The sequence below is a fragment of the Rhynchophorus ferrugineus genome, unplaced genomic scaffold, assembly GCF_030347505.1.
Source record: "Rhynchophorus ferrugineus isolate W39M unplaced genomic scaffold, kcgeb_rfMv2 rfM11, whole genome shotgun sequence".
Lineage (NCBI taxonomy): Eukaryota > Metazoa > Arthropoda > Insecta > Coleoptera > Curculionidae > Rhynchophorus > Rhynchophorus ferrugineus.
In genome coordinates this window covers 29739403-29753747 of record NW_027472590.1, presented here as the reverse complement: position 1 = coordinate 29753747, position 14345 = coordinate 29739403, and the positions used below count along the sequence as shown (strand labels likewise).

Sequence of the window (14345 nt, the reverse complement as noted above, 5' to 3'; positions counted from 1 at the left end):
ATGCTGCCGGCAGTGATTTACCACTACCAGCACTCAATAATGAAATCCGATTCGGGGGCTGGTGCTTTTGTCGTCGACGGATACCATACAAAGGCCCTAAATTGAATAAAATTCAGTTTTAAATACCTAATTTTATTTAGTTCCTATATAAATTGTATGTGGTTACCTGTATAATCTGGTTAAAGTTACATGCAGTTTATAGTAGATGGCACTGGTGACATATTTTATTAAACATATCTCTAAATATAACTGAAAATCTAGAAATATAACAATTCAATGACAAGTAAAATAAAAAACCTGTATGAATAATTGCTCAAATTATTTTATATTAAAAGACATTTATTTGGGTATTGTTAAATTAAAGATTCCTGTAACATGATATTTTGGCGTTTTGACTGCACTACGATAGATGTCAGCATATGCCCCTTCTGTGTGGCGACCGCCACGACCCTTTAGGCCACCAGGAATTCATCAAAAACAACTACAAAGGTTGGCGACGCCGGTGGTTTGGTACCATGCAGCTCCAGGCTATAAAAGACCATCACGACGACGTCTCGCTCTCTTTTCTTTTCTGATTTACTAATACACTCATAATTTAACATAACGTATATTCTATGAACGCCGTATCTTCGCAGTCGACCGCCTAATGCATCAGGTGGTAATAGTGCAAGCATAACGCAGCAATGGCAGGCGCGTCCAATGTTTCAACTGTCAAATCTACGATCATTCATCGGCCAACTGTAAAGCTACTCCGGCCTGCGTCAAGTACGCAGGCGAAGATGACTCACGTACTTGCCCCAAAGACAGAAATTCACCGCTAAAATGTACTAACTGAGGAGAACCACACACCGCTATTTACTCGGGATGCAGATACCGACCAGCCCCCAAATCAACCAAACCAAAAAGACCAATCCCTCCTCCCACCTATGTGTGGCGAACTCAGGATAACAGTTGTCTGGCTGCTCCTTCCGCAACAACACAAACTTGATCCCCATTGGTGAAATACTTTCCAGAATATCTTCAGATGATCAAGGAGTACCCAGCTCAGTACACAGCTACTGGAAGAATTACTATCGACCCGCCATGGTTAATTCCCCTCCGCGATCATTAATAGTAATATCCTGGAATGCATGTTCCGTGCGTGGTAAGAAGGAGGAACTTATCAACTGTCGACACACAATGTTGACATATTGCATCTGCAGGAAACCCCTCTGAAACTCTCCATCCGTTTTAACAGGCCATGGCGGTGGCACAGGCGTCACCGTTAAAAATATTATCAAGAACATCCAACTGCAATATATCAAGTCTTGAACACACTTCCATAGCGATCGAGTTAAATAGCAGGATTCACTGAAGATGAATTTAAGTCATTAGTTCAAGGAAATACGTCTAAATACATCGGGGGTGATTTTAATGCACATCATCAACTTTGGAGCGCAAGCAGACCAAACACTGCTGGTACGGGCAACGCCGGAATAATAAATGAGATGGAACTTGGGCTAATTGCTCCAAGCGAACCAACTCACTATGGATCCAATCGACGAACAATAACTGACTTTTTCATCTATCAAAATTCGAATCAAGCCTCTGACCTGCAAGTACTCCAAGACCTCGATTCCGACCACAGGCCAATCCTCCTCGCCATCAGCGACTTTTCCCTGAGTTCCGTTGCCCTAAACCCATGAAAACTACCGACTGGAGCTTGTTTCAACTCGAGCTTCAGCGGACAGAACCTATCCCAAGTATAAATTCTTCAAACGATCTAGAAAGAGCAGTCTCGAAACTCACTCTAGATATTCAGTCAGACGCAGACAGAGCTACTAAAATAAGTAGCTCTGAATATTTTCAATATAACCTCACTAAAGAAATAAGAGAACTAATCAGGCACAAGAATAGCGAGAAGAGCTCGCGCCACTCTGGATCCCAAGGATAAACGAACGGCGCAGCGTGCAATCAGAGAAGTCAGGGACAGGGTTAGAGCCTAGAATGAGAAGAAATGGGAATCACTTCTTCAAAATCTAAGCAACTTCTCTGTCCCAAAGCGTAATAGGGAAAAATTCGAACGCAATCCCCCATCTGAAGGCTGATTCCTCTACGGACATCGCCTTCACAAATCCAGAAAAAGCCGAGCTCCTCGCAAACGTGTGCGAAAATCAAATGAAATGCAATCCATCCCTGGGCCCACCTCAATAGACGTTATCCATCATAAACGACACTATCCCCTCTCTAAAGAGGAAATACTTCTAGTCAGTTCATCTTATGGAGTGCATAGTCTCTCCCAGGGACCTTCAGCTCTCCATAAAACGTCTGTCTTCTAAAAAAGCTCCAGGCACAGATGGTATAACAACAAACCATCTAAATAACCTCACTAGCAAGCAACTATCTGAACTTGCTAACATTATCAACTCCATCCTGAGGTTGAAGCATTTCCTAAGGAATTAGAAACATCCATCTGACTACAGGCCCATCAGCCTGATTAGTTCACTCTCCAAACTTGGCGAAAAAGCGACATTAAACGCTTTAAACAATCCCGAACGAACAATTCGGTTTCCGTACCAAACACTCATGCCTCCATCAAGCTACCTGCGTCACAGCAACTATCCACCAGGCACTGACAAAAGGTTAGATGTCTTCTTACATATCTCCAAAGCTTTCGATCAAATGTGGCACCATGGTCTAATATTTAAAGCAAAACAGCTAGGTCTATCGAATGACTTAATACCCCTGATAGATTCATACTTGGACGGTAGGTCCTTTCAAGTGAGGATCAGTGATGCAGTTTCCTCTCAAAAGGTCCCGCAAGGTGCCCCACTACTATTCAATCTTTATAAGGCTGATTTCCCGCTCTACAAACTTTTCCACACGGCATTTTATGCAGATGATACCGCTTTCTTCACAACCGGTTACTGTCCCGATGTTATTCGCAACAGACTCCAAGTACAGCTGAACCAAGCGATAGAGTGGTACAAATTCTGGCGGCTACAAATAAACCCGAGCAAAACTCAGGCTATTCTGTTCCACCATAAGAAGTTCCGCGCCTATCACCTCGAAATCGATAAAGGCTCATGGCTCCAGAAAGTTTCATACCTCGGTCTCCAATTCGACCGCAGATTCCAATGGTCAGCCCAAGTACAGCACGCTATTTGTAAAGGAAATGACGTGTACAGCCTACTATTTCCATTACTCTGCAAAAAAAGCAAACTTCCAATCCCACAGAAAACCACGCTGTATAACATGTTAGTTCGTCCAATCTGCTTCAACGTATGTCTCGGAGAACTTGAACTGCTACAAGTGTTCAAATCCAAAAAAAGCCGAAGACCATTAGGTTCTAGCTGGTCAATCTAGTAAATAAAAAAAAATCTATGAGCGTTTTTATATATCCTAACTTAAACTAAGATTTTGATACATAACGAAAAATCTATGAAATGTTTGTCAATTTCGTTTACAAAGATACACTCAATTCTTTAATATAATGTAATATCAAAAATATATATCCCAAAGTTTCCTAATAATTACAGCAAAGTTTAAATATAGAGGCTATGGAAAATTCCCTCATTATTTCATCGTGCCAGAGTAATCTTAGTATGACGATACCTTCTTAAAATTCTATTTTTGAAATGGATGAACAAGTTTTCTTAAAAACTGATGCGTAAATCTTTTTGAAATTTTACGGACTTCCTCTGGATCACTGTTCATTTCCCAACTTTATATTTTTGAATTTTTATATCCTATTTCGTATTTGTATGTCAGAGAAATTTGCTGTTAGTTATTTTGAGAGTAATGGGTTTTTGAAAAACTGAAACTAGACCTAAAAGCTGAATTTCCAAACGGTTACAATGAACATTAATTTTTAATCACTACATAGTATAAAACAAAGTCGCCATTTCTGTCCCTATATCCCTATGTGCGCTTAAATCTTTAAAACTACGCAATGGATTTTGATGCGGTTTTTTTCAATAGATAGAGTGATTCAAGAGGAAAGTTTATATGTATAATACATGCATAATATACTAAGGCAACATTGCTAATTTTAGAGGTTTCTAACGTGATGTCGTAAATTAACCTATTTTTTTAGGCTTATTTATGGCCGATGATGACCGTGGTTCGGAACCCACATTAAACAGTAGGTCAAGTCCAGATAAACCCCTAGTTGGTAAAAAGGAGACTTTAAAATATGTGTAAAAATAAATAACAACATAAATACTATTTAACATTTGCATCAAAAAACATTATAAGAGGAGTATATAATCTAACAATTGGCGATTACCAAATATGGAAAATGTTTCATTTGAGCAATAATATAATAATATATTTTTAGAATAATTGAATACAATAAATATTATGTCAATAAATCATATCACATTTAATCAACACCAATAAAAAAAATTCTTGAAAGTATAATGTTGAACGCTATCCATAACAGATCAATTAAAAAGTCCCCGGCCTGACACATAGATGGCGCTACTAGAATTAAATCCATATGTTTTTTAGTTAGCATTAACACTCAAAAGATGCGTGTATAAATTTGACAGCTGTCGGATCATTAGTTTGTGAATTATAGCATTTTAAGTAAGCAACTTTTGTTATTGTGAAAAAAATTGATAAAAAGGGATTTTGCGTGTTGATAAAATATTGCTCTTAGACGGGAAAAAATACAGTTGAAGCAAAAACTTGTACATTCAAAATCATTTTGTGGATTTTTTAAATGTTTTCGTCGGTAACAACCTTTTTTGGGCGTTCACTGCATTCACAATCTTCGGTGCTCATTTCACCACATCTAAACTTAGCATACCAATCTTTGATGGTTGATTTTCCTGGGGCAGTGTCCGGAAACTCTGCATCAAGCCAACTGTATTTTTTCCCTTCAAAAAGCAATATTTTATCAGCACGCGAAATTCCTTTTATCCACTTTTTCATAATAACAAAAGTTGCTTCACTCAAAATGCTATAATTTACAAACTAATAATCTGACAGCTGTCAAATTTATACAAGCATCTTTTGAGGGTTAGGGCTAACTAAAAAATATATATATTTAATTCTAGTAGCGCCATCTATATGTCACGCCGGGAACATTTCAATTTGACCTCTAGTCCAAGATATACATCTTTTGCTATTATAAACACAGTCAACAAATGTTCCAAGTATAGTTTCTCTTATTGTTGGGATATATTAAAAAATGAATTGGTATATTAAGATTGTGCTGAGCATATCAAATATAACGTGTAATTAATTATACAAAAATTAAGGCAGTAACAATCTACAATAAGAAAATAAGTTATCAGTCGTCAAGTTTGACATTATTTTTCGATGTACTTTAAAAGTGTTTCATACAAATATTGATTAGTATTTAAATCACATATTTTGTTAAAATTCTATTTTTTAATTTCTCCCTGTAATATAAATAATATTTTTTAATTTACCCCTGTAGTAAACAAACCCGTTTTGCGCGCCCTCGTGTGGTTTAGACGAACAAAACTTGGCTACAACTTTATACATGACAGATCGCATTCTAAGTCTGTCTATTCTATGATTTTACACTTAAACAATTAATTAAAGCTGACAGTGGTAGTGACAGATGTCGCTGTATGATTACACTCTACTTACAACTACTCTGAATAGATGGCACCACCTCCAGAATGCTTTTATCTATGTTCTTTCATTTCGGTCATTGACAACTTATATTTATCTGTATTATCCCGTTTAGGAATCTATCACATTGACCTAGGGACTTTAAAATCATTAGTGTTTTTTCTAGACAAGTGAATCGATGTCTATTTTTAAGTATTATCCTTTGACGACCGCAAAGAATGTCAAAAATGTCGCGAGGCGATTCTCGTTACTCTTCTGGGAAAATCCGAGTAGGGTGATGTCATGTCATCGGTTGATCAGTGCATTTGTATTAACAATGAAACACTGGCTGTTTATAAACAAGCGGTATTTAACGCGAATACAGACACAGAGATCAAAAACTCCTTTGGTCTCCAATCGGCGGCCGACAAAATTGACGTACGTTACTTTTATTAACCGACTTCGGACAAATGAGGAGGTTCTACATTCGGCTGTATATATATATATATATATTTTTAATGTATGTTCGCCGAATTATCCGTCAATTGTGGGCCGATTTTCAAAATTCTCTTTTTATTCGAAAGGGTGCACTTCCGAGGTGGTCTCATTGGAACCAAATCAGGATCTGTCTGGGGGAAGGGGGGAAAATCGATGGAAATGCTCAAACTTGAAAAGCATGTACAAAGTTTTCATATATTTTTTATCCAAAATAATCAGATATTTGTGTATAATGTTATTTCTGAGCTGATGTGATGGAAATATTTCAGTACAAAAGCCATTCACTTTGCTTTTTAAGCACTAACTATTGATGTGTTTAGCTCTCAAATGGAAGTCGAGGATCCGATTCCCGACAGGGTCAATAACTTTTGTTGTTGTTTAGTTAGAACATTTGTCAAATCATCTAGGCTACGTAGTGGACCCCGGAGCCTGAAACGCTCCTTATTTTCAATCACTGTTCCTTTATTCCTATTTTTCCTCATACTGGCTGCACCTTTACTGGGCCTACCCATTGTAATAATAAATAAAATAACTGCCTGATCTATTTAATAAATATCTAACACTAATAAGAGAAAAATAAAATATTTTTAATAAAAAAATTGAACCGACTTCAAAAAATAAATAACGAACACACTAAAATTAAAATATAATCAAACTTATATTTTTAACACAAAAACACATTTTAAAATAAAATATGCACATAATAATCGTCGTAATAACTAAGCAAAAACAAACAAAAGCCTTATTTAACCTATCTACTACACGTATTTTATATTCTACTATATACACACATTATAGCTTAATACCTACCTAAACTCATTTATCTATATACAATATTATTTTAACTACCACCAACTGAGCACTGAAGTTGGTGCCGAGATTTGAACCCGCAACTAACAGTAGGTGGACCGTCCTGTCGTCTTTACCACTGCGCCAACCAAACCGGCTATTTATTTTTTGAAGTCGGTTCAATTGTTTTGTTAACAATATTTTTCATGGCTGAAAACGATAGTATTTTTAGAATATACTATACTTACACGAGCAGATCACAGGTTGGCCCGTCAGAACATTGTCTTTCTGTTTGGATGGGACCATTTATTTTCTGGATATCTGGAAATCTTAAACGGACGCATGCGAAACAGTTTTGGCAGGAAAACCAAATATGACATATATAGCTTTCAGAAATTCGTTCTAGAAAACAATAAGACGTAGATTTTATTCATTATTAAATAAGCCAACCGAATTTTCAAGGGTCGGGATTGTAAGAGCGAGATTTATTTGTTTTTTCTTGATATTTTCTTGATATTTTTTTTATTTTAGAACACGGAGACATGTACAATTCAAGGAAAACATAAATCGTTTTAATTCCCTCTGATAGTTCGATATTTTAGACCATTGAACGATAGTGAGAAGGAACTGGGCAGAATTGCCGCTTCTTTTAAAATGTTAAACAATTTGGTGAGGCCTACCAACCTTAGAAGTAGGATCTCGTGCGTTGCCTCCCTTGATCTTATTGCACGTCTATTATTGTTACATTTAGGATATAAGCTTGTACGTCGTGCGTTACCTTCCCTTCGTACCATGTGCACACGTCATACTTTATCGTAGCACACTTTATCATTGCTATCAATTATTCATTATTAGCCATTATACGTTGATTGTTGGCTATATGTTGTAATTATAGTTTACTGACATTCTGAGGCATACATAAACGCCACCAAATGTGGTTCCTAATGGCTCTTTGTAACAGCGTATCTAACGTATCAAAAGGAACAGAAGGATTATGGAGATTAGTATATCTTTATATATATATATATATATATATATATATATATATATATATATATATATATATATATATATATATATATATATATATATATATATATAAATATATATATATATATACAAATATAGACTCAAATCTGTCTAATCTTTAAGAGATAATGAATTCCTGAAACAGAATCTATATAAGATATACTATATTTTGCTAATGGTTTCGCTTAAATTAGTATATGGCGGTTTTTCAAGCGATTCAGCGAAAGGTCATCGGATATTAAAATTCCAATTGGGGGCTTGGAAGGAAAATTGTACGCTGCCAAGGTCGTTCGTGTTTTTAAACATCTTCATTTCGCGGCGAAGCTAAACGATCAAGAGGACGAATCAAATCCGTCTTCGGCATCCTGATACATATATGTTAAATATCGTTAAATCTGGAAAATACGACGACAAACAAACAATAACACGTCATTTGGGTACTAATGAAGAGTACTTGTTGGTGTTATTACGAAGGGAAACTACGGAGGAAGTAAATTGCGAGGTTGTTTCAAACTACAGATCAGAATTTCCCAGAGAGTTTTAATAAAAAAATAAAAATGCTCTACTGTTTAATTTACATTAAGCAGGCTTTCAAAGAATATTAACCTTAACTTTTTTTCCTTCATGTCTGACTATTTTAATTGTAGCTTTTTGTAGGATCTTGATGCTAAACTGGTGCTATTTGTAATATCTCATGTACGAGGTGTACCGAAAAGTCATTACCGGTTTTTCCAACAGATGTTCCTAGGCTTAACTATACAATGTTATGATTTGACACATATCTCATTTTATTCTACTGACATCAAGCTTCAAAGCTATACACGTTATATTTCGCGAAAATAACGCCGTCGTAGATTGATACCTCCTTGAAAATGTGAAGTTTCATCCCTGAAAACGTGAGTTTAGGGTACGCACTACATTTCTTACCTAATAAAAAAAAAACGGTGAGCATGCTCTAACCTTAAAAGATAGGAGGCGTGGTTTCAAATTACAGTAACAACAAAAAGTCGTTGGCCCCGCCGGGAATCAAACCCGCGACCTCCCCGTGTTAACTGAACGATTTAACCACTTGTAGGAATGTTCGTCGGGTCGGTCAGTCGGTCGAAATGTGTGGCTGTCGCTGCGATTATTTGTCAGAACACTCACTACTATTTTTGGAAGGAATTTGCACGAGAACTGAAACGACTGGTTGAAGAAATACTGTTTATTTTTATATTAAATTATACGTGTGGTCGACGGGAGAATTGACTGGATATTAGGTTAGGTAGATGAAGTACGGTAGCGCTGTGGAAGTGGTACTATTACAAGGAGATGGAGAAAAGAAAATAGAGCGAGAAATCGTCGTGATGGTCTTTTATAGCCTGGAACTACATGGTACCAATCCACCGGCGTTGCCAACCTTTGTACTTGTTGGTGAATTCGTAGTGACTTAAAGGGTCGTGGCGGTTGCCACACACTATACCATAGAGGCGGTTGTCAGTAAAATTCCTGCAGCTTTCCATTTGATATGGTTAGTGTTTAAAATGCAAACTGAACGATTTTGGATTAGGAAAACCGTATTATGGCGACTATTACATAGAGTTATTGAATCGTTTGGACGAAATCGTCGAAACACGGCCGCACTTGAGAAGAAGAAAGTGCTGCTTCACCAAGACAATGCACCGTATCACAAGTCAGTGAAAACGATGCCAAAAATCCATGAATTGTAGTTCTAGGCCCCCAGCAACTATTTCTTGTTCTTAGATCTCAAAATAACGCTCGCTGAGAGGAAATTTTCGTCGAATGAAGAGGTGATCGCCGAAACTGAGGCCTATTTTAAAGCAAAGGACAAATAGTACTACAAAAATGGTATCGAAAAGTTAAAGGGTCGCTAAAATCAGTGTATCACCCTTGAAGGGAATTATGTTGAATTAAAAAAACTAATTTTGCCAAAAAAAATGTGTTTTACTATGATAGACCGGGGAGTTTTCAATTGACCTGTTATACAGTCGAACATAGAAAATCCTTCTTTGTTGAAGTCGGTTAAAAATGGGATTATGCCAGCGGTTCAATATAAAATAAAATAGTTTTCGAGTAAATAACATTTTTGTTTTCAACCCTTAGCATTTAAAACTTATATTCCTATTGGCAAAAGATAGTCTGCCAAAGAACCGAAATAACTTCCTTCCTAACCTATTGATGTTTGTATATTGTTTATTGTTAACATACTTTTGTATACTTTCTCAATATTATCCAGATTTATTACAATATTTATGGTAGAATTTTATAATCGTTAACAATTCTCTTCATCTTACCGATATTTATAAATATTATCGATACGGTTGTTTGTATAAACAATGGTTTAGGTTTATGTGCTGTTATAACAGCGTTAATTCATACATACGCACGATTATGAGTTATTAGAACTTGATAGATGCGATTGTTGTAACATTATTGTAGAGGCGTTTGAAGAAAATAAATACTGCCCGGAAAGATTTCTAGAATGGCTGAATAATCCACAAGAAGAGTAAATTATTACTACGCAACCATTGTCAATTGCTGGAATCATAGTTCTTAGAAACAAAATTAACAGTTTCGCATAAAAAAATAACACAATCTTCAACATTTAAAACTATTTCGGCTGGACATAACTCCAGGTAGTGCCTTAAGACCAATTTCGTATCTGCTCTACACTGCTGATATATAAAGTAGAAGTGACAGTCTGCAACATCTACAAATGGACTATATAAAATGGAAATAAAAACCTAAATAACAGGTCAATTGAAAAGTCCCCGGCCTACCATAAAAAAACACATTTATTTGGTAATTTCTTTTATTCAACATAATTCCCTTCAAGGGTGATGCTCTGATTATAGCGACCCTCCAACTTTTCGATACCATTTTTGTAGTACGACTTGTCCTTTGCTTCAAAATAGGCCTCAGTTTCGGCGATTACCTCTTCATTCGACGAAAATTTCTTCGCAGCGAGCATTCTTTTGAGATCTGAGAACAGGAAATAGCTGCTGGGGGCCAGATCTGGAGAATACGGTGGATGAGGAAGCAATTTGAAGCTCAATTCATGGATTTTTGCCATAGTTTCACTGACTTATGACACGGTGCATTGTCTTGGTGAAGGAGCACTTTCTTTTTCTGCAAATCCAACCGCTTTTCGCCGATTTCGTCCTTCAAACAGCCCAATAACGCTATGTAATAGTTGCTGTTGATGGTCCTTTCTTTTTCAAGGTAATCCATGAAAATTATTCCATGCGCATCCCAAAATACAGACGCCATAACCTTGTCAGCCGACTATTGCGTTTTCCCACGCTTTAGAGTGGGAGGGGTTCATCGTGTGCAGTTCACTGGGATGACTGTCGATTGGACTTCGGAGTGAAATGATGGAGCCATGTTTCATCTATTGTGACATATCGACGCAAAAACTCGGGTTTATTACGCTTTGTCATCGTCAAAAACTGCTCTGAATTATCAACTCCTCGTCGTTTTTGGTCAAAACAGAGCTTTCTCATAACCAAATATTCGTGAATGATATGATGTAGATGTTATAGAGTATCTCTGTATGGTTCTGTTTTTCCATATACATCAAAATTGTAAAATGAACTTATGAATTATGGACTTTGTTCCAATTCACACACGGAGTAATATTTAGCATGCTGATTACGTAATCGTTTGCCAAATTGAATTATCTCTTGTAGTTTCCGAGATATATGCTATCGAAATTTTACATTTTAGGCTGTTCCATATACGCCAAAATTGTAAAATGGTCCTATGAATTACGGATTTTGTTCCAATTAACATACTAAATAATATTCGGCATGCTGATTACGTAGTCGTTTGTCAAATTGAATTATCTCTAGTCTATTATCTATAGTTGCCGAGATGTAGGCTATCGAAATTTTACATTTTATGCTGTGATTTTCCATATACGCCAAAATTCTGCCAACACCACACAAGATCAAATGATTTGATTCGGGTGTTATCCAAGAGTGGTATTACTTAGATATTGACATGAGAATGGAGCCTGTCCTTATACCTCCTTGCAATTCTCTTTATTTTCTGAGTCGGTATCTACAGGTCTCCGTGTAAGTAATCAGTCCTGTAGTCTCAATACTTCTCATGATTTTATTTTGAGAAACTTCCTATATTTCCTATATTTCGTCCTATATTTTAACTCCAAGTAACATTTTAAAAAGACCGAGATGCAAACGTATTTGACAGAGCCAACAAAATATCAATCTTACAAACTCTAAATTATTGTCTTGCTAAACTAATATTATATATGTACATAAATAGATAAGGACATCGAATTAGCATGTTAATTTGAATCCTATAGTCAAATCAAATTCGAGCAATTAACAACTGGCAATGAAATTGACATTGACTGAGTGAACTCTTCGCCTAAATTCGGGTCAAACGTTTGCAGTTCCGACAACTGTTTGTTTGCTTGAATAACAATTTGCAATAATAGAGACTAGCTGAATAATACCGATGTGTCTGATTTAAACGCTTCTATTTTGGGTTCCTGAATAGCAAGCGGGATGAAATGACCTTATAGGCGTGTATATAAATCCAATGACACTGACGTCTTTACGAACGTATACGATCAATTTATTTACTCAATATTTTTTGTAGGTATCTAAGCCTGATGATTATATTTTGAGGAAATTAGCCAGAATTGCTCATGCGCATTTATTCTAAACTAACTTGACAGAATTCAGAGCTACGCTTTGCTGTTTATGGGATTATAGCAGGTTAGCAGGAAGGCGCTGTTAACGTTTCGATGTATTTCAGTGGTTGGTTTAAATTACTATTACAGACACCTGTAAAGAAATATTCAAAATAGTCAATTTTAATTTACACATACAATTCATTCAATACAATTCATGCACAGTTTAGTTACCAAATTTGTTAGTTATAATTTCAATGTATTGCCGATGGTCTACGTTATCGAATTCAACACACTTGACTTTGTCCTCCAATTTTTAATCACTATTAATGTTTTATTTACGTTATTACTAGGTATACGAGGTTACACACTGCTGTGGTTTTATAGTTATATACTATTTATATAAATAGTTAGTCAAATAGTCTATTATAGAGTCTGTTTTTATAAAAGGAGGAAACATACCTCTCAAATATATTTAATTTCCAAACGTTTATGGATAAACAATATTTTTGGTTATTCTATTATTGACGTAGATATGGAAATCATTCATCAATTCTAGAACAGCAATAATGAGAAAAGTACAGTGTTTGGATCTAAATTGCACAATAGGCATAATGATTGTAATAAAGAATCATAAAAAAATCGATCGATACTTTATATACACTGTTCATTCTATTACCAATGTTATTCTCCTTATTTGGTTCTTCTGTTACTCGCCGAGCATACTTTTCTTCTAAGATTCTTCTAATTTCTTTCTTATCTCGATATTTAATCACTGCATTCTCTGCTAGAGCACTTGCTATATTATCTACAAAAGAATTAATCTACATGTACCAGATCTACAAAATTATAACTTTTACCTGAACAAACTTTGGGAAATATAAAATTAACCTGAAAAATACTTCCTAAGTACAACTCTCATAAATAACAATGCAGATGAAATTTGTCAAGCTGGTTGGGAATAAATAGGGTCTTTTTACTATCGTCTCATGATATATGGTACAATGTTGAAGAAAATCGAGCAAAAACTATCAATATAACACTTACTGCAACACAGTACTGTATACAATCAATGTATTTACTCAATATTTTTTGTAGGTATCTAAGCATGATGATTATATTTTGAGGTCATTGAAAAAATATTTTATTAGAAATTTTAAAATCTTAGAAACTAAGATTTTATTTTATTTTCGATTTATTTATTACATCGTTATTAGTAGTTACCGACTGACCCATCGGCCATATCTTAGTCTCTGGTGTAATAATGTTTATATATTAACACTGTTTTTTTTCTATTAAATGCACCTCACTAATGTAGTGAGTAGTGAGTTCACATACTAAGTAAATTCGGCATGGATAATGTAGTGGTTTGCTAAATTGGATATCTAAATTTTACATTTTAGGTTCTGTTTTTCCATATACACCAAAATTGTAAAATGGTCTTAGGAATTATGGATTTTGTTCCAATTCACATACTGAGTGATATTCGACATGGTCATTATGTAGTCGTTTACCAAATTCAATTATTTCTTATCGTTTCCGATATAGGCTATCGAAATTTTACATTTTAGGTTCTGTTTTTCCATATACACCAAAATGTTAAAATGGACTTATGAATTATGGACTTTGTTCCAATTCACATACCGAGTGATATTTGGCATGTTGATTACGTAATCGTTTGCCAAATTGAATTATCTCTTATAGTTTCCGAGATATATGCTATCGAAATTTTACATTTTAGGCTGTTTCCATATACGCCAAAATTGTAAAATGGTCCCATGAATTGCGGATTTTGTTTCAA

At 35.5% G+C, this 14345-nt stretch overlaps 1 protein-coding gene across 1 annotated transcript; it reads right to left on the bottom strand.

The window, feature by feature from the left end:
* Nucleotides 1–6258: 6258 nt before the first annotated feature.
* Nucleotides 6259–13654, bottom strand: LOC143204497 (uncharacterized). The gene is made up of 5 exons (XM_076417044.1): nt 13592–13654; nt 13405–13435; nt 13224–13352; nt 7104–7257; nt 6259–6570 (listed from the first exon to the last, which is right to left on the bottom strand). The coding sequence occupies exons 1-5, from the start codon at nt 13652–13654 to the stop codon at nt 6390–6392; spliced, it is 558 nt and encodes a 185-aa protein (XP_076273159.1). The 3' UTR covers nt 6259–6389.
* Nucleotides 13655–14345: the final 691 nt, after the last annotated feature.

Coding starts and splice junctions, on each gene's coding strand:
- LOC143204497 (XM_076417044.1), bottom strand. CDS start 13,654: ATGCTTAGATACCTACAAAAAATATTGAGTAAATACATTGATTGTATA. Junction 7,258..13,223: donor AAATAAGGAGAATAACATTG/GTAATAGAATGA, acceptor ATTGTTTTCTAG/AACGAATTTCTGAAAGCTAT. Junction 6,571..7,103: donor CCAACCTGTGATCTGCTCGT/GTAAGTATAGTA, acceptor TACAATGGGTAG/GCCCAGTAAAGGTGCAGCCA.